We start from the raw sequence: 26,836 nt of genomic DNA, 5'->3' as shown, positions 1-26,836 counted from the left end.
ACCTCGTATGAATCATGGGTGGATCGGCTCCTTGAGCCGATTCACAGGACAACCTGAGAGCCGATCGAGGCTCGTATTTAATGTTTACGTGTATGCCATGCGGGAAACTAAGCGAGGCATCTCCATCACCTTCCCGACCAGGTATAGGTCGGGTGGCACGCCCTGCATCAGCATCGGACGTGTGTACCGCAGGCTTTGCGGGCCGTCGCTCGGAGGGACCAGGGCCAGCCGCAGCCCTAAGTTGTTCCCGGCTCTACTATGTTGCCCTTCGCTGCCCGCCGGTGGGTTTTGACCGCAACACATTCTGGCACGCCCGGTGGGACAAGCTTCATCATCAACCACATCGCCATCTACATCTGAGATGGCGGACGGCACTCCAGTCACGTACGAGAATCTGACCGACGAGCTCAAGAAGAAGTATGACGAGGTCAAAGCCATCCTCGAAGCCGACCTCATCGGCTCTTTCCACAGAACCCGTTCACATGGCATCAGGTGGAAGGGGTTCTCGCCTGATGGTGCACTCGATGGGATAGACCTCTCTACCCCGTCAGAAGAGCGCACCAGGTCCCTGCGGCAGGAGATCAACTACTTGGTGGCTCACTCGCTACACCGCCACTCTGAGAACCTGGTGAATACTTTGGAGCGTGTCGCTCTTCGGGTGATCCAGGAGATCATGAGGCACCAGTACTCGCCGTCAGGACCAGCTCTCGGGATGCATCAAGGAGAGTTGCCACTCCAGTCCCGTCCACCGCTGCCATTTGCGTTGGCGGCACCGTGAAGTGCCGAATCCACCGGCATTCGTCGTCTACAAGATCGGTGGTGACCCTAGTGATCGCCAGTTCTTGCATGAGGCGCCTAAGGAGATCCCTCACGGGTACATGTGCACGTATGTGCCGGATTGCGGTAATCGGGCGCTCACAAACCAGGCCACAACATCGGGGACTTCGGGAAAACAGGAGGAACGTCGCCGATAGATCTTGAGAAGCGGACGTGGCTAACTAAGCACGCCACCCCGACGAACCTCCGCGAGCTCGGCTCCTGGCAGCTTGGCTCGAGCTGGAAAAGCAAGCATGGCTGGCCAAGTACGCCACCCCGGCGAATATTCAGAGTTCAACTCCTGCGGCCAAGCACGGCGGATCAGATCGCATGCCATACCGAGAGACCAGTTCGGCATGGTGCCGAAAAGGAGGGCAATCGGCTATTCCAAGCCGTACCCCGACGAGTACGAGTTGATCCCGCTACCACCTAAATATCGGCTCCCCGATTTCTCCAAATTCGGTGGATCGGATGGTTCCAGCTCCATCGAGCATGTGAGCCGATATTTGGCACAGCTAGGAACGGCCTCGGTGTCGGATCCACTACGCGTGAGGTTCTTCTCACGGTCCCTCACGGGATCGGCTCGGGTGGTATACCTCGTTGCCACCGGACTCGATCCGGACTTGGAAGCGCTTGGAAGAACAGGTCCCATATGCAGTACCACTCGTAGGCTTCCGAGTCCGGCCTTGCCGATCTAGCACAAACACGTCGAAGCATGGAGAAACCGTGACGGAATACATCCCGGCCGCTTCAGGGAATCTTAGGAACCGATGTTATTCGGTTCGTGTGACTGAAAAGGAAGCAGCCGAGTTGGCGCATGCGGGCCTTGCCGCGCCGCTCAAGGACATGGCCTCCCAGCGTACTACCCCTCACCGGCGCACATGGTTCGAAACCGTCGGCATATGAACAACGCCACCCGGACTTGTACCAGGACAAATTCAAGCGTGCGTAGTCCCGGTCGAGGCGGAGGAAGACGAAGTTTCGCGGGAGATCAAGAGATAGCAAGTGGCTGAATGGACTCGGGGGCAACCCCGTGTCCCGCAAATGGGTAAAGCCACCAGGCCCGCCCAGGGGGTTTGATTTTGACGTGACTAAAACGGAGCAAATCTTCGACCTCCCGCTCAAGGAGAAGCAATGAAGATACCCGAGGGTCTCAAATTCCCCACTGTACGAGAGCCGAACGGAAAGCCATACCGCAAATGGCATAACTCGCTCTCCCATGCCACCAACGACCGCAGGGTGTGGCGTCGGCGCATCCAAATGGCGATAGAACAAGGACGTCTGATTTTCAACCAAGCACGCCATGAAGGTCGACACCCAACCCTTCCCGCCGTTAACATGGTGGAATACACTTACCCCGAAGGTTGCCAGCCAGGATCCTCGTTCGAAGCATCAACATGGTAGGACCCGGGCACCACTCGGCAAGGATGGAGACGAGGGCAGCCTGCTCTCGTAGCAAGGACACGAGGAGGCCGCTCCACGCGATCGGCTCCGTCATGATGGCAAGCGCTACGTCACGTAGAGGAGAAGTGAAGAACATAAGATATCGGCGACTCCTCTCTCGATCACCTCCTCAACAAGTATGTGAGTCAGGTATGACCAACGCCGACGATCCGGCCGATGAAGATGAAAGAGATCGTCCGCCGCAGAAGCCGTAAGACATCGTCGGCATGATCGCGATGAGGAGGAGTACGAGCGTCGTGCCAAGGAAAAGTCAAGGGAGCGAGACGACGAGGACAGGCACTGGGACTGTCCCTTCTTCAGACACTGTTGGGATTCAGGAATGAGCCGATTGCCTACAACCGGCAATTGCCCAGAATGCAACCAGAAGAAGAAGGAGGCAGCCAACGTGTCCGTGTTCCAACGCTTAGGACCTCTCCCGCCTCGAAGCAAACGCGATGAGTCCCCTCAGTTGGAAGATCTCGAGGATTCGGAAGCCGAGGGAGAAGAAGAAGAAGACAGGTACCACCGGCCAAGGTGGTGCCCTGATGGACTCAGCCGTTCCCAAAAGCGCAGGGTTCAGCGATTGCGCGGCTTGGAAGAAGCCGAAAGGTTATATCTGCACACGCTAAGGAAGGCGCGACATGATCTGGCCGCTAAAGTTCAGCGAACCCTGGACGAAGAGGGTCGACCACGGAAAATGGAGTGGCGCCCCAAGCAAAGGAAAGCCGATGATGAAACATCGGCTGGCACAAACATGGTGTTCATCCTTCCTTCGGAGTTCAGTGCTCCAGGATTAGGACGAGGCACCCGTGGCATAACTTGATCGCGGCTCCACGGCCGGCTATCTTTGAGAAGCCACGAGAAAGAAGCTACGTACATCCGAAGGCCCCGTACTTGCGAGGTTATATAGATGGGAGGCCCGTCAATAAGATGCCGGTGGACACCGGAGCGGCAAATCAACATTATGCCATACTCTATGCTACGTCGGTTGGGACGCTCTAGCTCGGATCTAATCAAGACCAACGTGACATTGAGCGATTTCAACGGCCAAGCGTCTGACGCACAAGGTGTTCTGAACGTGGATCTGACCGTAGGAAGGAAAACTATCCCTACGACGTTCTTCATCGTCGATAGCAAGAGCACCTATGTTGTTCTGCTAGGAAGAGATTGGATCCACGCCAACCGTTGCATTCCCTCCACGATGCACCAATGCATAATACAGTGGGATGGAGATGAGGTAGAGGTCGTCCAGGCCGATGACTCAGCCGAAATTTCGATGGCTGGCATGAACGCTTGGGAAGCAGCAGGCCAAGAGCCACTCTCAGGTATCCATTTGGACGACTTCGAGCGCATCGACGTGACGAAGGGCAGGGTTAGGCTAGTCTTATCCACTGGCCTGACCATGTAGCTGAAGCAAAGCAATGAGCAAACGTGGCGAGGCTGATCCTTGTGATCGGTCCCAAGGATCTATGAAGGAACATTACAAAGCCTTCATTGAGCAATTCAATATGGAGGCCGATTCCAGCAATCGGCCAAAATTATCTTCACCACATGTTCTGCTTGTGTTCAACATCGATCTACTGGGCAGCGGTCACGTCGGCGGATGAGAGTCAGCACGAATCCTAACAGAGCCGACGTGCAAATACAGTGCCTAGGCTAACCACAAAGCTGATATCCGCAACTACCGGCAGATTCGGCTCGGGGGGCAATCATCAGATGAGCAGGTGCAGATGAACATGTGTGCAGTGAAACATTGGGGGCCGATAGGGAAAAAATCGGCCAGTAAAAAAAAATTTCACGATATACAGCCGATGCAAGGACATCGACTTTAGAACTAAGAGGTAAAGCCGATGCACAGCCATCGACTCTAGTACAACTACACAGGATCTACTGGCTGCGTGTTCAAAGCACGGATCTTCACCAAGTCCAGTTCAGCTGTGGGGCCTTCTGCTTTCTCGAGGGAGTAAAACAATGAGAGCTTCCTCGCCTACCTTGAGCCGATTCTCGGTGCCTCGAACCTTCTTGTCGAGGATTTTCAACCCCCGGTACTAGTTCAGCTAGCCGCCGTCGTAAGATATATCGGCTTTCAAGGGAAGAAGATCGGCTTTGGTGCATCCTCATCGACATCCTCGCCTTGAGTAAGGCTCGGGGGGCAGCAGGCCTGAAAGATGCTCTATTTAGGAGCCGATTGGGGTACCATCGGCTAATCCTTCGTTGCAACCTTCTTCACAAGAATGATGAGTGCTCGTAGGAAAGGATCGCTGAAACTGGTGGGAGAAATTTAAGGGCTCTTTGGAGGACTCCACATTATCCACCAGATCTCGAAGTCATCAGTTGAAGAATCGAAGGATGGATTTTAAAGGACCGATGCGTTGCTATCGGCTCGTTAAGCATTGGCTAAGGGGGCAAATCGGCAAGATCAGTATAAGGGGAAATCGGCTAAATTAAGCTCAAAAGGAAATCGGCAAAATCAAATTGGGAGAAGTTCTTCATTGATAAGCAGGATTTCTTACATGAAGAGCTGATTGTTCTAAAAAGGAAGTACTAGGGGATACATTGCCCCATCTACTACTACTGGTCCTATAGCTAAAGGTCCTATCTACGGGCCATCGCTGCCCTCGTCATCGCCGTCGTCGCCGCTGTCGGCGCTGCTCCCGGCGGGCTCGTCGTCGTTGCTCCAATGGCCGCCGACTGGGCCCTCATTGTCCTCGTCCTCTTCGTCAGCGTCGTCGTCGTCGTTGTCGAAGTCGCTGAGGTTCCCCGGCCAGTGGCGTAACCGCTTGGCCGGCGGCTCGTCGGAGGAGGTGTCGTCCTCCTCCTCCTCCTCTTCCTCCTCCTCCTCCTCGGGAGAGGTGAAGTCGCAGGAGAAGCGATCGTCATCGCTCTCCTCCTTCGTTTCCCCGTCGGCGAGGAAGCGGAGGTCGCTTTCCCTGTCGGTCAGGGACTTGTCATCCTCCGACCAGATGGAGAAGTCATGGCTAGACTCCTCCCCGGCCTCAATGGCGCGGCGGGTATTGGCTGCGTGGACCTCCGCCGGGTTCGGCTCCGGCGTCGGCTCGCGAGAGGAAGAGGACTGGGTGGAAAGATCCGATGAAGCAGAGGAGGAAGAAGACATGGTGGCGCAGGAGGGCTTTTGGAGTGCTAATGCGAAGAAGATGCGGAAATAAACTGTGCGGAGCGGTTAAATAAAAGGGGATATAGTGGAAATTCAATGCCACAGCAGTTTCCGAGGAAGTGGTGCCTAAAAGAAAAAAAAAACTGCCAGGTCACGCGGAGAAGTTGAGAAGGCAAGGCATCATGATGAAGGATACTGCAACGGTTCTGCCACGACATGACCCAACGAAGGAAAAGCAGAGTGATTTTGGAATTGCCAATTCCAAAACCAGGGGGGCATGTGTTATCACCAGAATTTGACCGAGTCAGAGGTGGGCCACGATCAAGATGGATTTGAAGAATATACATGGAAGAAATATGTGAATCGGCCTTTATATGCAAAGTGTGGGCTAGTTGGCCCGTGTATCTGTAACATATCAGGATACGTGTCGGTTAGTTAGAGTTTTACCCGTGCACTGGTTAGGTGCACGCCTAAATTAGAAAGTCCCCGGACTATAAATATGTATCTAGGGTTTATGGAATAAACAACAACCAACGTTCAACCAACAAATCAATCTCGGCGCATCGCTAACTCCTTCGTCTCGAGGGTTTCTACCGGTAGCATCATGCTCGCCTAGATCGCATCTTGCGATCTAGGCAGCAGAGCTTCATGTTGTTCATGCGTTGCTCGTATCGAAGCCCTTTTGATGGCGAGCAACGTAGTTATCATAGATGTGTTAGGGTTAGCATAGTTCTTCGTATCATATGCTCGTCGTAGTGCAACCCTTGCATATCTAGCCGCCCTTACACCTATCTTAGGTGTAGGGGCGGCACCCCGCTTGATCATTATTTAGTAGATCCGATCCGTTACGGTTGCCCCTTGTTCTTCAAGGGTTAGTTTAATATCTGCAATAGTTAGGCCTTACAAAGGGTTGGAGGATCCAGACGGCACGTAGGGTGTCGTTTGCTAGTCCTAGACAGGATGTTCCGGGGATCAATCTCGTGTTGGTTTTTAGGCCTTGTCTAGGATCGGCTTACGATCACCGTGCGTGGCCGCGAGGCCCAATCGTGAGTAGGATGATCCGATTATGCGGTGAAAACCCTAAATCGTCGTAGATCGCTTTAGCTTTATCTTGATCAAGCAGGACCGCCATATATTCGTGCACCTCGTACGAATCATGGGTGGATCGGCTCCTTGAGCCGATTCACAGGACAACCTGAGAGTCGATCGAGGCTCGTATTTAATGTTTACGTGTATGCCATGCAGGAAACTAAGCGAGGCATCTCCATCACCTTCCTGACCTGGTATAGGTCGGGTGGCACGCCCTTGCATCAGCATCGGACGTGTGTACCAGAGGCTTTGCGGGCCGTCGCTCGGAGGGACCAGGGCCAGCCGCAGCCCTAAGTTGTTCCCGGCTCTACTGTGTTGCCCGTCGCTGCCCGCCGGTGGGTTTTTACCGCAACAGAATTGTCTTTCCTTAGAAACATAATTTCCTATTAAAATAATTAATTATTATTTATTGCAAGGGATGACAATAAGTGATAATGCATTGTACTCATTATATTTACCATCCTCTCTAGATGACATGGACTACTAAGAGAAGGCGTGCCTTCCCTACCATTGTACATGGGATGATACCTTAAAAACTAAGAGAAAACCATTTGCTCCATTGTAACATATGCCTTTCCTTAGCGACCTAATTTTCTACCAAAATTTAATTAAGTCTCATTAATTGTGACGGATAACACTAAGAGACAATACATTGTACACGTTATAGTTATTGTCTCCTCTAGATATTGTGGAGGGCAAAAAAAACGTGTGCCTTCTTATACCATTGTACATGCACTGACAAAGGGGATCTCTTACAAATCAATATCTCTTCGACCCGATACACTTGCGACACTTTGCATTTCATGTTTACGGCCAATCGTGTTGTGTGGTGCGCACTATTCGTGAAAGGCTGAAAGGATACCCTCTCCCGGCATTGGCTACGTGTTGATATAAGCCACGGTGCGCAAAATAGGTTATAAGAGTTTGTTCGTATGGTATACAAGAAAAGGGAAAACCCCTATACAATATCTAACAACCCCCATTAATCCAAATCTTTTGAAAGGTTGAGATTACGCTTGAATTCATCTAACTTCTTGACATGAAGTGCTTTAGTGAAGCCATCTGCTACTTGATCCATGCTAGAAAAAATTGAATATCCAACTTATTATCTCCAACTCTTTGTCTAACAAAGTGAAAATCTATCTCAATATGTTTTGTGCGAGCATTAAACACTGGAATTACATACAAGTAAGTAGAACCTAAGTTGTCACAACAAAGACATGGTTGTTCGTTTAATTTTACTCCAAGTTCACCATGAAGATCTTCAACCCTAATCAATGCTAAATCTACACACTGTGGCTTGTTTCCTAACACTCTAAGAAACTAAATTAGGTTCAACAAATATTACAAAATCACTTGTGGATCTCCTGGCATCAAGACAACCTGACTCATCTGCGTCTGAAAAGGCACTAAGAAAAGTGGTAGAAGACTTCGTGAAGGTGGTCCCAAGTTTCAAGGTACCTTGTACATATTTGATAATGCGCTTTGGAGCTGTCCAATGTTCTGTAGTAGGATCATGAAAATATTGACAAACCTTGTCAACTGAAAAGACAGATCTAGACGTGTCAAAATCAAGTACTGCAAGGCAGCAAAAATATATGCTTCTGTACTAACTGTTATCTTCAGAATCTAGTGGTGTACCATTTGTAAGAGACAACTGATCAAAGGAAGATAAAGGTGTAGGCAGGGGCTGACTATTACGTCCATGCATGCCCACTTTATCAAGATCAAAGGAAGATAAAGGTGTACGCAGGGGCTGACTATTACATCCATGCATGCCCACTTTATCAAGTAAAGTTGTAGCACATTTTTCCTCTGTCAAGAGCAAACCATTGTGTATCCTTTTCATCTCAATGCCAAGAAAGAAGTGTAAGTCACCTAAATCCTATATGGCAAAGTTCTCACTAAGATCTCGAAGCAGAATAGAAATAGCATGATCACATTTGTCACTATATATCATCAACATAGATCAAAACAAATATAGTGATACGTGACTTGCTGTAAAGAAACAATGAAGTGTCATCCTTAAACGGTGTAAAACCAAGATCACACAACTTGGAGCTCAATCTAGAATACCAGGCTCGAGGTGTTTGTTTCAATCCATCCAAAGCTTTATCAAGTTTACAGATATGATGCAGAGCATGGGGATTTTCAAAACTTGGGGGTTGTTTCATATGGACTTTCTTTTTCAGAACACCATGAAGGAACGCGTTCTTGACATCGATCCACGAGACATAGAAAGACCAAAACAGTCCTAATAGTAGAAATCTTAACCGCAAGACTGAAAGTATCCTCATAATCAATACCATACATTTTCTTACAACCCTTTGCAGCTAACTGTACTTTGTATCAGTCAATTGTTCCATCTGCTCTTTTTTGAATGCAATAGACCCATTTGCAATCAATCAAATCAGTGCATTGTATTCTTCCACCATCGCATTGCGCCAGTTGGGATCATCAAGAACTTCAGGCAGTGTACATGGTGTAGGGTTCCGTAGCAGGAAATAAAAAAAATCTACTAACAGAATAACATAGCTAAGATCTATTGTATGCATATCTAAGGTAATGCGGTGACCCAGCATAGCACTGCACGTTGTAGTACGCAAGTCGTTGATATAATACTTGTGAAGATACTTTTCACAAATATCACATCTCTCAGAGTGGTACAACTGAAACATTGGGAGTCTGAATGTTACAAGCTTATTATTACAAAATTGTACAAACTCTTCGATATCTTCATCGATCCAATGAGAACACCACTCAGAGTCTAACTTGACTTGAATTTCATTGGGGTGGGTTGCCTGCCTTTAGGTGATCGCGTGCCTATACTGTTATTGCTCTACTAGTAGGTGCTGGTTCTTTTTCTTTTTCGTGTGTGGTTCCTGTTTGTAACTCTGAGCAAGGATTGTCTTCAGTCTGTTGTGGCAATGATCAAGAATTGACCGAAACGTCTGCATTTCAGATCAATATATCCTAGTATATATCATCCAATTATGTATTGAATTCAGTCCAAGTTCAGAAGCAATAACCAAATTAAGAGCGATTCATCCGTCTGTTTCAGTGACATCAAACTGTTCTCAACCCTGATCGTTGGTTATACTTGTGCTGTGTGAATCTGCATGCACGGGAACACATATTTTTACTACACAATATATATGGCGTCCGGAACCAAAACATTATGGCTCCTCTCTTCTTCGTAAGTATGCCGTATCTTTGATTGCTACCTATATATGCATTTGACAGACATCGCGAAATCAAACCATTGTGTCTCTAAGTCTTTGCATATGAATGATAAGCAACATATCGCTGAGCTGAAGCGGCCGGTATCTATTGTGGGTTTCGGACCAGTATCTGTCATTGATGATTATCCATGGTATGGTCATATCTTCATATTACTAGCAAATTCCTAGTATGCTTCTCATGTTTGCTTTCGGTGAATCCTGAATCTGTCTTTTAAAAGATGTGATATGACAGACCAAACACCTTTTTTATTATATAAAAAAGAATTAAAGTATGCCTTTCTTTTCCTTTGCTATCACCTGAGTGAGAACTTTTTCAACGTACAAGTATTATACTCTTTCAAAATTGTTACTGAAATTCCTAGTTCATTATTTGGTTGGTGATGCTACAGCTTTCTACTACCAGTCCCTAGGGCCAGTTACACAAAAAATAGTGGAGTTCTTGCAATTCTTGGATGGTGATGGTCTTGTCCCCAACTAACCCACCAGGCTGGCTGGCTGAACTGAAACGTTGTTGTTTAGTTCTGCATGGATTGATATGGTTTAATTTGTTCAAGATGAAGACACACCGTCTTCCATGATTGGATGTTGCCCCACACGCACAGCATACTCCTCCAGATCATAAGAGGGGCCCTTTTTGTGAAACAAAGTTGGAATTCTCGTCTTTGCTTGGACTACTAGACACTTGACTGGCAGCAATGGACATAAATTCCCTTTTGTTTATAAGATGTGATGAGATATCTTATATGATTTTACAATTGTGATAAATAAAGTACGGTTTATAGATCTTACGCATGTACCTAGGTCGTCAATTTGACTTATATAATATAAACTAGCTCGTTTCTTGGTTCGTCCAGTTCAATAAACGTTACCCTAAATTTGATGCTTGCTAGCTGGTTGCTTGGTTACTTTTTTTTTTAGATATGGGAGCATCGCCTCAGCCTCTGCATCAATAGATGCACACAGCTATCTTTATTTAACCAAACGTACGGAATCAGTTTACAAAAGTGGTGTTTGTTGTACCATACCAAGCTTTCTGGTAGCTTATCAGTTTGCCCTCTCAACTAAAATGCAGTAGTAGTATTAGTGGCCTCCATCTCCTATGCTGCTGTGTTATACAGCTCCAGGACTTGCCAGCTACGTTTGCTGGAGCTGCCTATACCATCGATTGCTTTCAGTTCCAGAAAGAAAGAAAAAGATCTCTTTCTCCGGCATTATCGTGGTGTTCATGCTCTGTGCAGCAGACTATACTAGTTGGTATTGCCACGGTGAGCCTATCCGTTAACTTATTCAGGTAAGCAGTTAGGCTTTTCTTCTGAATTTCTTTTTCAGAAGGACTTGCGTTTGCGTCCCCAGAAAGATGGATCTCTTGGCCATGACGAGAGGATGCCACGGGCCGATCCATGATGGAGTGTGTCTGCCATCTATCTTTGGACAGTTACTGATGTGACACAAGCATTCCAGAACACTGAGACCGAGTCAATGAGTGATTGCCGCCAAAGACAATTTTCGCTGTAAGTTGGTCGATCCATGCGAGCAATAGGTTCCTGAATAATGCTTATGGATGCAAAAGCCATTTGTTTTATTAGCTGTACAGAATCTTGATTGTTGGGCTGTGAAATAAGGACTCCACTTGGACTATTGCTGATTTGCAGTGTCATTTCTCACAACAAGGCAGTAATCTTCGGTAAGCTAATTGCAGTGTCAGTTCTCACAACAAGGCAGCAGAGCTAATTTCTAAATTTACAGGATGAGGTCTGTGTAAAGGATTTTCTATTCCGTATGGAACAAAAGAAAGCCCATGATAAGACAATGTCTGTGATTTGCTTTTCTTATACCTAGTGTATCAAATAACACGTGGGACAAACAAATGATCATAATCATGCTCTGTGATCTGGAATCAGATGAGCAACAGAACAGATAATACACTCACGTCTGAATGATGCCTCTTGGAGAATGCTAACCAGGATGCCACAGAAACATAGGTAACGATATGTCTGAAACAAAAAAAGGTGTCAGTTTTAACAACATTATTCGCTCGTATGTTCAATAAAAAATAGACACATGTTACCGAAAATCAATATTAAATCATGTAGCTGGAATACCACAAAAGGTGCAGGGCCTCCTAAAGGCAATGAACACCAGTATTTCATCAATAGCCCTCTTACAATACAGAAATACATCAGTTGCAAATGATGCTTTAGTAATTATAAAATGCCAGAAAGATTATGGGAAAAATGACATAGATTCAAAAGAATACTATTGTCAAAGAACCATTCTGCTGCATTCACACGCGAACCTCTGGAACATGCATCATCTTCTGGTGCATTCCGTTCTTATCCCACTGAGTTCTGAAGTCCTTGTGCAATCCCAACAGCCAGAGACTCTTCAGGGACCTAAGGTATTCAATGCCTCGAGGGACCTTATCAAGCTTCGACAGCGACACGACATACAAAGCATCAATGCTTGGAAGGGCACCACCCATGATCTTTATCTCGTTGACATCAGGCATCTGCTTCAAGACAAGTGTCTTCAGGTGAGGGAAGGAATTTGCAGGGAGAACCAAAATAGCTGCACTATGCACACTGTTAAGTTTCAGATATGTGAGGTTCGGCAAGTGTGATGCAAGCATCCCCAGGGGATCTTCCCCAAAGTGACAACTGCTTAGAGCTAGGTACTTGAGATTTTCCGCATGGCCACGAAATACCGGGCACTTCAGTGTTCCCTTTATCCCCCCTCTGATGATTAACCGGTGAAGATGTTTAGACATTGGCTTGAGAGTCTCGAAACAAAGTGCCTCATTCTCATCCCTTGCAGAAAGAAGCAAGCTGGAGAGAAGAGGCATATTTGACAGGGTAGCAAAAATATTTGCACAATCGGTGAGAACTTATGTTGTCGATCCACACACTTCTCAGTCGCGTCATTCTCTTCAGCTGCTCAGCCAAGTCCTTGTTTGCTTGGACAGTCTCAAGAGTCTGCAGCTCTTGCATTTTGGACAGGTCTTTAGGTGCTTGAATCCCGACAAAGTATAGAAACTTTGATTGCTTTTCATCAACATATCTATCAGCTAAGAGGTGTTGTAGCTTCTTGATCTTGGCAATCCCTCTTGGTAGTTTCTCTATATTGGTTTGCTTGATGTCCAGAGTCTCCAGGTTAGATAGATTCTCAACGGAGTCTGGGAGTGACTTGACCATGGTGCGGCGTAAGCCAATGTAGCGCAAATTGAAGAGATTCCCTATCAGTTCTGGTACTTCAGTGATTGCAGAGTCTTGTAGCTCGAGGACAGTCAGGTAGCTAGATTCAGACAAAATTGAGGATAGCATGGCAGGTGTGGACGAAATTGCTCCCAATGACACCAGAGTTCGAAGACGTGGAAGTTTAACTTTTGGTGCACTGTTCTCTTTCCATCCGCATGATGACAGACGACGAACATCCCTATCCATCTTTGTCATTGCGGCATAATCATTTGCGGATACAAACCGCTCCTCTCTCGCAATGCAAAGAGCCAGGTCCCGCACAATATCATGCATCATGCAGCTACTCACCCTCCCAAGTTCATCTGTCTCCTTGACTATGAGCAGATTGCGGTGGATCAATTCCATTAGGTTTCTCTCAGCCACCTCCTCCGGGGTGCTATTTTCTTTGCTTAACACAAAGCCTTCTGCAACCCATAGCCTCACTAGGTTCTCCCTTGACATTTGGTAGTCTTCAGGGAACAGGCTGCAGTACAGAAAGCAGTTTCTGAGGTCTCCAGATAGGTCATGGTAGCTCAGATTTAAAACTGCCCGGACATGATTACTTCTCGACAGTTCAGTTCGAAATTGATTGCATATTTGCTCCCATATGTATTGTGTTGGTGGCCTTGAAGACAAGAAGCTACCCATTGTTACTATTGCTAGTGGCAGGCCCTGGCACCTATCCACTACAGAAGTAGCAATTTTCTTCAGATCACTGGGACACTCATGGTTCCTTTTGCTATAAAGAGACCCTTCTGCAGAAGAGTTCAAATGCGTGAGCGTCCCCCAAAGGCTTGATATCAAGACAGCGTGCTGAGGGAGCAAGAGCAGCAACATGATTGCTCCGTGTCGTGATGATGATGCGACTTCCATGAGAACTCTGGAATGCATCACGTATTTGAAAGTACACCTCCTGGTTCCAGACATCATCTAATACAAGCAAACATTTCCTATCTTTGAGCATTCTTTTTATTTCTTCCTTCAAGTCATACGCATCCATCCTGTCAATGTTACATGATCCTTTTTGTTCTGTGTAGCCAACCTTCCTGAGTAACTTCCTCAACAGATCATCCACAGTGTAGGTCTGAGACACAACCATCCATGCACGAGCTTGGAACTTGAGCTTTTCACGTTCATACACATTTGTGACGAGGGTTGTTTTTCCCAACCCGCCCATACCTGACACCGTTATCACTTTACTGTCTATCTCATCCGAGTACAGCCATTCAGTCAGCATTCTCCTGTTGTCTTCGATTCCAATAAGATCTTCATCTGTCACAAGTTCAGGGAAGCTATCTTGGGACCGTTGTCTTTCCATCTCAGTATACGGGTCATGGGCAAGCTGGGATGGTTGCAACCACTGCTCCTTGAGTTTGATAACTTGGTCGATCCCCTTCTCTATCTTGACTACCTCATCAGCAATTTGACTGAAAACCACGACATAATGGGTTCCTTTAATGAGGTACTTCTTCAGAAACCGTTCTTCCACCATTTGAAGACAGTGATATGAGTATTTATCCATTACATCCTCAACACGGTAGGCCACTTTCCTGACCTCCTCGATCCAACCCTTCACAGTTTTGTCAGTAAGGTATGTCGTGCCTATCTGCTCTATGACATTGTTCATAGTTTGTAACTGCTTCCTTATATGATCAATCTTGTCGTCCAGATCAATCAGATTACTAACCTTTTCTGACAGCTTGGCCACCAATCTCTTGGCAGTTTCATCAGCTAAAGCATTCCCAATCTTTTTGACAGCAAGGAGCACCGCCTCCGTCATTGTGCTGAAGAATATAAACACTTATCACGTGTTAAATGGGACAGCAACAAATTTGATCCAAGAAAATTTAGGTCTCAAGTTAACTCATATGTTCAAAGAGAAACTTTGCGCAATGCTAGATAAATTCCTGCTATTGTTGACACTTAAATTCCACTGGTTTCATGCATGGATCGAATGTGTAGCTCCGTTGATATTTACAGTGAATTTTAACAATGTACCGAAAGTACCACTACCGAGAATTAGCACTGGGTGTATTTGATATTAATATATTCCCTTTATCGAAAAAAACCCGAGAATTAGCAATGGCGCCACTACATCACCAAATAAATATATAGTCATCAGTTTTCGTCATTAGATACTGACATGTTCTGATAGAACTACTAAATGAGGATCCATAAATAACAGATAAGGAAAGAGAATAACAGATATAGTAGAGTTTTGCTCATGGGTCAGATATAAAATGTATAACATGAATAGATTCAGTTGTGACTGTCAACTAATCTGACTCTTGATATATATTCAAACAAAAAAATCATTAATATGAATCTAGACAAAGTAGAGTCCATTAATATGAACCGGAGGGAGGGTCCATAAATAACAGATAAGGAAAGAGATTAACAGATATAGTAGAGTTTTGCTCATGGGTCAGATAAAATGTATAACATGAATAGATTCACTTGTGACTGTCAACTAATCTGAATTGATTGTTTTTCAACAAAAAAAAGTTATTACCTAACAAGGAAACTATTAATCAGTCAAGCAGGATATATTACCCCTATAATCCAGTACGGAGGGAGTAGCTTGCAATCCGAGTCATCAGTCATGGGTGCGATTGACCCGACAAACTAATCAGATTTGGTACTAATTTGGAACCAATACTACAGGGCACAAAGCTATCATCAAAATTCAAAAGATGGAACTTCAGATTCACATCAGAATCGAATGCGCAGCTGCTGGAAGGCTATAGGTGGACTACAAAAACGAGGCTTCAGTCAGCGCGCGGCGTCAAAGACAAGAAGATAAGAATGCAGTCAAGAGAGGTTAGTGAGCCTAGCGAGGAATCCCCGATAGGAGATTGGATCTGTAAGTCCGGGCGGAGAGAGGGAGAGATGCATTTCTGGTGGAAAAACTGAAGTCAACTCACATGAGAACTTCAGTAACCATAATCCATTCGTTCCTCTAAAAAATGTACTGAACTGAATCGAGAGACAGGTTGAACGGCAGGCTCTCCAAAAGAAGAACTGCGGATTAAATAAGGACGGAAACACGGAGCATCCATACCAACTCGGAGAACTCGATCTAGACACTCGGAGAACCCGAAGAAAGTAGTACTACTAGTTCAGAGTTCAGAGTGCTCAGTATTACCACTGAGCTGTGACGGAATCAAAGTAAACAAGGAGAACTAGTATTGTTAATCTACATAGCTCAAGGAAGAGCATGTACGAACCTGTTGATCGCGCCGGAGCTCTCGCTAGTCTGTGGACTGGGGGGAGACCTGGACTTGGGACTGGAGCAATGAACTAGCTGCAGTCTCGTCGCTTCTGTACCTCTCACTACGAAGGCATATCATTGTTTCGGAGAACCTTCGTTTTTTTCTGGGTCATATATAGCCTTGGTTATTTCTCCATTTGCTCTTCTTGTCTTTTCTTTTTTTCTATTTTGCGTTGGAAGACTTGACAAATTCTACGGTCACGTCTATAAATGGTCTAGCGCGACTTTGACGCGTATTGCAGACGCTAACGCGTCATGGGGCTGCACTTGGCAACTTGGCAAGTACACCACTTGCAGGCGACAGCGATTTGAGGCAAACTTGTTTCTCAAACCTTGTGTTTTTGTAAAAAAAAAATTGTAAATGGGAGGACTAATTATCAGTATTGAGAACTAACCAGTTCTCTTCTAATGTATAATTCTTGCACGGTCAAATGAGCTGGACTTTTGTATTAGCCATGACGCCGAGGAAGGAGAGAAGACGTCGAGGATGGAGATGGAGATGGTATTTTGGCATGCAATCATCAATACCATCAGCAACGCGTTTATGTATGTTCGCTGAAATTACAGTACAAATAGCTTAATTTTAAGTATTCAATATCGGAAGACAACATTTGTATTTTTTTTTTTTTGCGTTTACTATGTCCTTTCCCTCCCCAAATTGATAGAATCATGAAAACCACGAGTTCACAGATGGGACCTCATTTCGTCGTCCCATTCCCGATTATCTGAAGTCCTCTTTCCTCGGCTAGCTTTCAGCTAGTAGCAAAGTGTGAAGGACTCAAAGAAAATTCCAATAAATAGTAGTACTTCATATGTTCCTCCATAATATTAATAAAATGCTATTACAACCAATACATGAATTAGCATGTTGCAGCAACATCTTTTATTACTACATGACAGAGTGAGTAAAATTTAGCCAAGACACTAAAACTTAGAAACTTTCATTCATTTCAATAGAATATGCATTTCATGAATTTGCTTTATGTGGCTTTATGGTCGGCGCCGAAGAGTTTGGTTTATGAATTTGCTTTATGTGGCTTCATGGTTGTCCATGTAAGTTTTGGGTTTTCGTGTTTTTGTTGTAGTGTGTACTTGTTGCACGGTCAAATGAGGTGGACTTTTGTATCAGCAATGGCGCCAAGGAGATAGAGATCGTAGAGAAGATGTCGAGGATGGGGATGAGATGGTGTTTCGGCATGCAATCAACAATACCATCAGCAATGAGCTTATATGTGTCCATTGAAACTATAATACAAATAGCTTAATTCTAAGTATTCAATACCCGAAGACAACATTGTATATTTTAGTGTTTGTGTCCCTTCCCTCACCGAATTGATAGAAACATGAAAAATACGAGTTCTCGGACGGAACCTCATTCACTCGTCTCCTTCCCTTTTTTTTTTTTATCTGAAGTCTTCCTTCCTCGTCTAACTTTGAGTGAGGAGCAAAGTGTGAATGACTCAAAGAACATTCCAATAAACAGTACTTCATCTCTTCCATAATATAATATGTTAATAAAATGTTATTACAATGAATTAGCATGTTGCAGCAACATCTTATAGTACTATTGGACATAGTGATTAAAATTTAGCCATTAGAAAACTTTCCTTTATTCTAATATAATGTGCATTTCATGAATTTGCTTCATGTAGCTTCATGGTGGGCACCGAAGAGTTTGGTTCATGGTCTATGGATTGGAGTTTACGCAGCTGAAGTTTGGATCGTGTGACCATCAGAAATCCACCGTAGATTCCCCATCGGATGGTTCACAGCACCACAGTGCACGTGTACACAACAGACGAGTCATCCCCACCAAAACCATCGCTATAATTCACCTTCTTCCCGTTCTATCCCCGTATCTCCATTCCCCAACAGAAAAAAAAGCACGCACCGGCCGAGACCCCGCCGCCTCTCGCCGGCACAACACAAGCGCCGCCGAGCCGCCGCCTCAATCCGCCGCCCCCAGCCCCGCCGCCTCACGCGCCGCCGCCGCCGCCGCTCACGTCCTTCCCCGCCGGCACATCGAGATCCCGCCGTCTCCGGTGAGTTTTTGTTTCCCTGATCTAGCGATTAGTTAAATCCCACTGACCTCCACAACTTCTGGATGCGCCGCTGGCACTCCCGGCACACCATCTAGATCCGCCCCTCCCTCACGACCATCTCCCGGCGCGCAGAATGCCGTGCTGTTCCGTGTATAGACCGACTTAGGTTATTCATTCGCGTTCCTCGAGCCGATGCTGATCCGCCCTGATATGCCGTGTTGGCTCTAGATTTGAAACTCAGTGCTGCCCGAAAGAGAAAACGGCGATTCCCGAACCCCTACTGACTTGGGGGTTCGGCGCTCGCTTCTGGAGCTCTGTTAAGGCTTACTGACGGCCACCACAACGCTGTCTCTAATTTTAACCTGTTTGTGGCTGCAGGGTCTCGTGCTCCTCTTCGCCGCTGCCTTCGCTGTTGCTGGATAAGATGGTTTCCTTTGAGATGAATGACCTCAAGAGTATGGACCCGGCACCATTCTTCTCAACTTGCCTTCTAATTTGTTTCGTTTGTGTCTACTGATTCAAACAATTATAGTCTTAAATGCGTTACCAGTTTGCAGTTGCATCGCAAATGTTAATAATACTGGAAAAAATAGTCTTGGGCATTATATTTTCCTTTATAAGGCACGCATGTGGTACACAGTCTGGTTCTGTTCCAAGCATCTGTTCATTATATTGTCAGTGCCCTGTATGCCATATCTCCCGATTGAATAATTTACGAGCATGCCGATACATCAGAGGTTTACCAATTATCTACGATGTTAGATAACATGTGTGTTTCCTGACCCTACCCTGGCAGTTTAGCCCCGTGTAGCTAGTTATAAGTAAGCTGCAGCAGTACACGAAACTCTGGGACAGAATCATATCAGCCTTGTAGTGACAGTGAAATTCTAACATTCAGAGTTTAGTGTAGATTTTGCCTTGGGGCAACGATTATTGGGTAAGATGGGAATATTGTTTCAACCAGAACAATGCATGGTACCAGTACCACTCCATGGTCAATTACCAGTCTCGAATCGACTACTGGTGAAGAGCCATTGTGCTTGTTCAGTTCAATAATGGAAAATGATCAGCTGTCTTAATTTTTTCTTCGCTGCTGGTCAATTTTGTTTTTCTGATTTGATGCCGTTGCAGTAGAATCGTTCCGTTTAATATACCGCCCTCTTTTAAAAAATGTACTGTAAGAAAAATCTGCAAGGCTTGTGGCTTTTGCGAGCTTTTGCCAGTGCAGCCCCTTTTAAAGTTGAAGTGTAGAAAGTAGATGTTTTATGGTATTTTGCTCAACTGATGGTGTGAGCTTATTTATTGCTTCAGTGACATTATGCAAGTCATGTTAGGGACGATGTGTTATGGACTATGCAGTCTAGGCCTCAATTTGTTCTTCTCACTCAAAAGTTTATGACATGTGCATTTTATCTTCATCAGAGATTGGGCTAGGCCTGACAGGCTTTGGAGTATTCTTCTCCTTCCTGGGAATTGTTTTCTTCTTTGACAAGGGGCTTATTGCGATGGGCAATGTAAGTTTCTTTTTCTCAGCCATTTCCTTGATCTTTTGAATAGCTGAATTGACTAGTATGCATATGGTTAACTTTTTCGCATGTTTTCTTTCAGATACTCTTCCTGTCAGGTTTGGGTTTGACAATTGGTCTGAAATCAACTATGCAGTTTTTCACAAAGCCTAAGAATTACAAGGTTGGGCAACCACTAAATCACTATAGCTGCTCTGATTCAACACTTGTATTGTATAACTAACTTGATGCAATGAACAGGGTACCATCTCTTTTGGTGCTGGTTTTTTCCTGGTTCTCATTGGATGGCCTTTCTTTGGCATGCTCTTAGAGGCATATGGCTTTGTCGTACTCTTCAGGTTTGATTTCTTTGTTGTTTCTCTCTTGAATTAAACCTGCTATTTTATGTTCAGTCAAAACCTAAAAGGATGTACAATGTTATGCCGACAATTATCTTCAAAACCAACATGTTCACTAGAAAATCCACTATTCTCATAAAAAGTTTAGTTGTATGTGTACATGACATTGGTTTGCATTCTATTGCAGTGGATTCTGGCCAACTCTTGCAGTTTTCCTTCAAAGGATTCCCATCCTTGGCTGGATTTTTCAGCAACCATTTGTCACATCGGTATGGACTGCAGCAGACATTCTCATTTTGTTGCTTAGACAACCAGTTTTCCTTCAGGCTTGATCTGTTTCAGATTCTGATTAGTCCAATTTCACTTGTCTGCAGTTCCTTGACCGATACAGGGGAAAGCGGGTGCCGGTGTAATATCCTCTCGCGCAATGTTTCTTATGATGTAGAAAATGAAGTTTCTTTTTCTTCCTTGGGGAACAGTGAATAGTTATGCTAGTGTGGTCTTTTCTTCTACCCATTTACTTACTGGTGGGACTGTTCTTTGTAAATTACACCAAATCCCTACCGACTGGTTTTGTCCAAGACCAAGATGCAAGTTGTCTGATAATATGGGTTGAAAATACGTAGCTGTAGAGGAATGATCTTGAAGTAGAAGCTGTATGCTGTGCTCTTTTTCTGCTTTGTACTTATGTCAGCTTCAGATATGGATATTCCGCACTTGAGCTTGTGTTCCATTTATTTCTGTGTGCTCTTCAATGATGAAGAAAGGAAGCGCTACAGCTGAAATTAATTCATGATTCATATATATCCCTGTTCTTAGCAGTTCTTGCATGAGGCTTGGAATTTGTGCTCTGATAAAAAGTCTTGGTTTGCTGGAATGTGGCATTGTGCTTGTATGATTCAGTAGTGCCTTGGTTTCCTTTGCAAGTTTACATGGTAAATCGCAGAAATCGTCAGCTCAATCCTACATCAATAATCCTTACTGCACAAACTAATATAGAGGGCTGCAACAGAGATCATTAGATAGACATAATACTAAATCAAGCCTAACAATTTCAATCTGCCCATCTCGCTTTCACGTTTGCCAAAACAAGAGAATGCAGGTTTACATGAATTAACACCTGATGAACTGCTTACATCACTAACAAAATCTAATCCTAGACCATAAAACTAGCTGATATTACGCCAGCATTGAGCATTGCTCTGTCATTCTGTAGCAACCGACACCACGCAGTTTCTACATACCATTCTAGCTGGTTAGACAGACGCAACGCATATCTAACTAACTTGACCTGGTGTTGTTAAGAAACCCTTCATATGATGGCATGTGCTGATCAGGCACTGTGGCTGCCTGACCGGAATGTAGAATGGAGTTGGCCCAGTTGGCCGATCTGTGGACGATTCTCGACGGGATGCGATCACTGTCTTCACCTCCTGACGCTTCATATCCGTCACTAGTTGACCTTGTGAACTCAATGTGAGCTGGATGTGGCATGACTCCCTGCATTTCATCAGCAGTGGATGAAGAAATACGGAAGGGGTGGAGATCAGGCGAATCAAAGCTGCTTCCAGGTGACGAGGCAGCAATTCTGGAGGATGCCGCGGTACTTGGCTGAAAAGCGCTTCTCGCTTCGAGCTGTAGTGGGGCTAGGATGGCAGAAGCTTCCATTCCTGCGTCGCTGTAGTTACTCTCGGTGCCACTTGCAGATAGCCTTGCGAGGGGGTCAAGAGAGAGTTCAGCAGGGAATCGCCCCCTCCTGTTCTCATGGATGATCGGCGGGTCCTGCCTTGCAATTGGCTTCAGAATCTTGGATTTCTTCTTTGCCTGTGCAGCTGCCTTTGACACTTCCTCGGCATTAAGGCGTGCCAGTGTCCAGGGACTGATTTTTACTGCCCCGTTCCGTCTTCTTGCTCCATCTGCTACCTTCATCTTGCTTCCTGGGTTTTGGGACATGCCAATCTCCGGAGGGATGACATCGAACTGTCAAAGAATGGATAATCATCAGCTCACATTTAACAACTCCTTCAGATGTTTTTAGTACCTTTTGCTCATCAGAAGTTATAAGCTTGCTGAGTCTGATGCAATAGTAAAAGTGAGCATTCGTAAAAAAGTGGACATTCGTAAAATTGATTTTGATCAAATTGATAATATATTATGCTTATTATTCAAACATAAATTTAGTAGTATGCTAATCGTACAGCTTGAGAGTTTGTGCAAGTTCATGTACTTGAATTGTCAAATGTCACTAACCAAAAAGGCATGCATATCTTCTAATATCTGGTAACAGTTGCTTCATACTGAGACAAATGAGTGGAAAATATTCATCTCATGAACAAAACAACAGTGCATGCTTTCACTGGAAAATTTATACAGACAAGATCCTAACAGATGGATTAACATTGTATCCTATTTTGTTGTACTTCCACATCCATGATCTGTGTCCTTTCGATTATATATAGCTCTTGGTAGCAATGAATTATTTGTAGTCACATACCTGATCTTCAAGGAATAACCGTGGCGGAGTGCACCATGAACCACGATGAAGTGGACCAAAAGAACTTGCCGTGCTAAATCCAGTAACAGAGCTAATAATAGACATCTGTGGGCTTTGGTGACCGGCAACCTCTTCTTGCTGATCCTCCTCTTGCTCTCTCAAAGCTATGATGTAATCATACGTACTAATTCCCTAAACCAACACAAGAAATTTAACCTCCAGTGATAGGAAAGGATTCAATTGAACATAGGAAAACATCACTTCGACAGCATAATGGGTTAGGAAATAGTGTGCGTGTGCACGCTATATGACTTTTTGGCAGCATACATATATTTTCTTAGTTGAAACTAGTATAGGTAAAAGAGTTGGTTGCAGTCCAATTAGCAGGAAATAGGCCTAAACAATAAATATGAGTTGTCATAGTTTGGGGTAGATTGAAGGGAGGATTGACCAAGCTGAACAATAAATATGATAGAAAAAGGACAAGTTCAGATGCCATAGGAAAACTTTCTCTTCAACAGCATAATGGGTTAAGGAAAAGTGTGCTATATTACTTTCTGGCAACACATAGATAATTTTCTGACTTAGCTGAAACTAGTATCAGTTAAAGGAGATGGTTGCAGGCCAATTAGCATCATATAGGAACAAACAATAACTAGGAGTTGTCACAGTTTGGGATAGATGGAAGGGAGGATTGACCAAGCAACATAATGAAATAATGGCAACTCCCTATCTCTAACTGGCATTCACAGCTTTGATGGTGGTCTGAAAGTAACTTACCTTCTTGATTAGAAGAATATGGAAGCATAGAAGTTGAGCAAGTGGCACAGTCGCAATCATTGCTAGTATGGTGCAGGTAGCCTGCAAAAGTAAAATCATGGCATAGTAAGAATAGTAATATGTAAAAGCATACAACTGAAAAAAAGTTCTCTTTGTGCCTTAATGCAATAAATATGTATTAGACAGGAAAGTTCTATCAACTCACCACAACAATTACAAATGCTACAGTCGAGAAGCTGCTTCCTAACTTTGAGTCAATCTGCCTGGAGAACTCCCCTCGCTTCACAATGCAAAGAATCATCACAAGGATTCCTGACAACCACTGCACTACAAGCTGGCCCAAGATGTACAAACAATTGAGACATGTCAATGATCAACCAGAATAAAGAGGACATGGGAAAATGCAAACTACATGCAAATGGCCAGTTGGTTGCAAATGTTATGATGACTGATGAGTGATGAAGTTATGATTTCGCCATTTTGGTGCAACTGAAGGGCACCCCCTTCGTTGTATATATGTTCTTTTCAGATTACATTCTCATGAACCGATAGAGATACCCACACGTACCAGGAGAACAGCAGAAGACATTAGAATGAAGAACCCTTTGTAGTTCCTTTTCCCTATGCAATTGTTGAGCCACTGTGAGAGAACAAGGAAATCAGGGGAAACAGGAACGTTACATTCTTGACAGGAAGCAGGAATATCAATATCAAGCCAGAGAGCAGCAAAAATGTATCTTACTCTGCAATGGTGATCAAAGCCATCGACACACTTGTCACACACTCTACAATGTTTACTGTTCTTCAGAACCTACATAAACACACACAATTTGTAATAACATGTCAGAAAGAAAGGGTGAAGAAGTCATGCCACAAGAACCTAAAACTTAGCATCATGTTGTCATACAGTTCAGAACACTTAACTCACAGCATGTTGATGGCTAGTTTGTGAACTAGAAGGCAAAAAAACAATGGGTTTGGTTGAGATACAGATATAAGCAACATAATGTCTTGTATGTCTGGCTACAATGAGATGGTTTCAGTAGTTACAAAATCACATTGCGCATTCTTCTGTTAGTTCGAGTTCATTGGCAACGTCAAGCACGGACTGATGGAATGTACATGTGTTAGACAACATTTTACGCAATGGCTGAATACTGTTGGAGAGTCACACACAATGACACACACACGAAATTTGTACAGTACATCAGTTAATCCATACCTCTGCTTCACATAGGCTGCAGAAGAACATGCCCTCTTCGCTCGCGTTATCTTCAGAGCGCTGGTCCTCGGAATGGGGGCATCTCTTGCAGAGGCAGGAGAAGGGCAGGCAGAGAAAGCAGAGCACTTGCGAGCATCTGGGCCACGAAGGCGAGTCCTTCCCCCCGAGCATGCTGCTGAGCTTCTCGCTGTTATCAGCAGCCTCTAGCTTGGAGTGGCTCGTGGACTTGAAGATGCCAGGGTCGCCGGGGTTCGTGGCGGCGCACCAAATGTAGAGCGCGACGACACTGGTAATCTGCAGCAAGAAGGGCCTAGTTGTTACTGGGCAGAAATTGCTCTGACAGTTTGGCAACCGGATCTGTTCTTGCTGGAGATTTAAGCGGTGGAGGGGGGCAAGAGGGGAGCTCACCAGCGGGGTGTAGAGGCCCAGTGCGACGTACTGCGCCGTCTTGCCGCCGACGAAGGGCAGGAAGAAGACGTAGAAGGCGAAGCCCAGCGCGGCGAAGACGGCTATGGCCACCACTTGCAGCGGGTGGTAGGGCAGCTGCCACCCGTGCTTCCTCATTGCCCCCGACTGGTTTCTTTCTTCCCCGAGGAAGGAGGAGGAGACGGACGGCAATGCCCGCCAAGCCCAGACCAGCCCAGGGCTACTACCGAGAAGCGCCAAGCAGGAAATCCTCGAGCGCCATGTGCGTGCGGCGTGCCTTACTCCTCTTTCCCCATTCCGGAAGGCAAAGCGAGCGCTCCGCTACGCAGGACCAGCCGAGTGCTCCAAAAAAGAGTTGTTTTTTGTGATTTGTTTGGTTGGGGGAATGGAATGGCCGAATGGGTGGCTTCTCTCCGACCTCCGGTAATGGAGAGAGAGGAGAGAGAGGGCGGAGAGCATCCAATGCGTCTCGGGGAGCGAGCGAGTATCAATGACGACGACGACGACTGCGCGGTCCGGGCCGGAGGTTGGAATTATTGTGTGGGATGGGAGAGGAGGGTGTCAGTGTTTGCCTGCCTTTGGGGCTTCCTCGCTCGCTTCCATCGAGCCCCTGCTTTTATTACTCCTTCCTCCTCCGCTTGACCTCTGTACCGTGGTCCATGGCGTTCCGACGACGAGGTATGTTGCCACCGTCGCCTGTCGGAGGTTATTGATTCCACAGAATTGACAGAGACGATCACCAGAGCACTCGAGAGAACCTTGCGCGATTGATTATCGACTTGTAAAACCTGGAAAATGGGCTTTACTTGTACTCCTACAGTCCTACTACACCATTTCTGAATCTGAACCTCGAGCGAGAGTGCACAAAGCATGGCAGACAAAAAGGGTGATCCGACCGAAGAAGAAAACAATTGCAGCAATTAGCGCGTGACCCAACGACCGAGCCTTTTCTCGCGCAAAACCGAACTCCACGCGCGGGACTGTAGACCAGGTGGCTAGGATAGTGCCATGAGGCCCATGACCATGATTATAGGGCCAAAAACAACGGAAAAGTTCATGGATGCCAACCACCACGTAGTACATCCAAAGAAACAGTAATTTAAAAAAAATATGAAAATATGAATCCTTTTAAAAACCAAAGATGATCAAGTGTTATATACATATAAAAATATTTCGTGTGGGAATTACTATCATTTTTTCATGGGTACCATATTTTGTTTCCAGGATAATTTAGATTTCTTTAATATTTAAAATTCGCATCCCAAAAACTCAACCTCTACTACTCACGTAATTTGAGCATCTCCATCGACCGCTCCTACACAAGGATTTTTTTTCTTGGTAGGCACAAAATATCGGTGGCTACCGGTATTTCGGAAATACCGGCCAAATACCGGCCGAGATTTGTCAAACCAACTCACTATTTTGTTAAAATTTTATTTAAAAATATAAATTTGACCAAATTATTTAAATACCGGAGAATTTTGTTCGGTATTTATTTTTTTCGGTGGTAACCGTTCCTACATAAGTGTTAGCGACACAATGTTCCTGCGAGGGACGGCAACACCTTCCAGGGATAATCGTTCCACATCGGTGTGCTCCATACGACCAGTTCAAAACAAAATATTAAAAAAAACTTCATAAAATTTAAATATACACCAAAGTTCATTGAAACTTCTACTAAAAAATTATGAATCTGAAACTAAAACATTAAACAACTAAACTAATAGAGGGTGTGGTAGGCCTTGCTCTTCGCGCCATCGCCACCGTCATCATCTTTGGAGGAGGTGAACGCCTTGTTG

General features: G+C 45.1%; 2 protein-coding genes and 1 pseudogene across 2 annotated transcripts; 1 reads left to right on the top strand and 2 right to left on the bottom strand.

Moving 5' to 3' along the window:
* Positions 1 to 11,769: 11,769 nt before the first annotated feature.
* On the bottom strand, positions 11,770 to 16,273 carry LOC124701721 (annotated as a pseudogene).
* Positions 16,274 to 18,189: 1,916 nt separating this feature from the next.
* LOC124696494 (vesicle transport protein GOT1-like) lies at positions 18,190 to 20,579 on the top strand. The gene is made up of 7 exons (XM_047229219.1): positions 18,190 to 18,251; positions 18,630 to 18,706; positions 19,674 to 19,765; positions 19,860 to 19,940; positions 20,018 to 20,115; positions 20,303 to 20,384; positions 20,490 to 20,579. The coding sequence occupies exons 2-7, from the start codon at positions 18,676 to 18,678 to the stop codon at positions 20,526 to 20,528; spliced, it is 423 nt and encodes a 140-aa protein (XP_047085175.1). The 5' UTR covers positions 18,190 to 18,251; positions 18,630 to 18,675; the 3' UTR covers positions 20,529 to 20,579.
* An 817-nt stretch (positions 20,580 to 21,396) lies between these two features.
* On the bottom strand, positions 21,397 to 25,175 carry LOC124696493 (probable protein S-acyltransferase 22). The gene is made up of 8 exons (XM_047229218.1): positions 25,020 to 25,175; positions 24,612 to 24,905; positions 24,132 to 24,200; positions 23,958 to 24,029; positions 23,595 to 23,723; positions 23,390 to 23,470; positions 22,610 to 22,801; positions 21,397 to 22,095 (listed from the first exon to the last, which is right to left on the bottom strand). Exons 1-8 carry the CDS (start codon positions 25,173 to 25,175, stop codon positions 21,397 to 21,399), a joined length of 1,692 nt encoding a protein of 563 aa, XP_047085174.1.
* Between the last annotated feature and the right edge of the window lie 1,661 nt (positions 25,176 to 26,836).

The sequence above is a fragment of the Lolium rigidum genome, chromosome 3 (assembly GCF_022539505.1).
Source record: "Lolium rigidum isolate FL_2022 chromosome 3, APGP_CSIRO_Lrig_0.1, whole genome shotgun sequence".
Lineage (NCBI taxonomy): Eukaryota > Viridiplantae > Streptophyta > Magnoliopsida > Poales > Poaceae > Lolium > Lolium rigidum.
Note: the sequence above shows the minus strand (reverse complement) of the source record. Positions and strands in the feature narration are given on the sequence as shown.

Coding starts and splice junctions, on each gene's coding strand:
- LOC124696493 (XM_047229218.1), bottom strand. CDS start 25,175: ATGAGGAAGCACGGGTGGCAGCTGCCCTACCACCCGCTGCAAGTGGTG. Junction 24,906..25,019: donor TGGGCCTCTACACCCCGCTG/GTGAGCTCCCCT, acceptor TTCTTGCTGCAG/ATTACCAGTGTCGTCGCGCT. Junction 24,201..24,611: donor GCAGCCTATGTGAAGCAGAG/GTATGGATTAAC, acceptor GTGTTTATGTAG/GTTCTGAAGAACAGTAAACA.
- LOC124696494 (XM_047229219.1), top strand. CDS start 18,676: ATGGTTTCCTTTGAGATGAATGACCTCAAGA. Junction 19,941..20,017: donor CAAAGCCTAAGAATTACAAG/GTTGGGCAACCA, acceptor TGCAATGAACAG/GGTACCATCTCTTTTGGTGC. Junction 20,385..20,489: donor AGCAACCATTTGTCACATCG/GTATGGACTGCA, acceptor ACTTGTCTGCAG/TTCCTTGACCGATACAGGGG.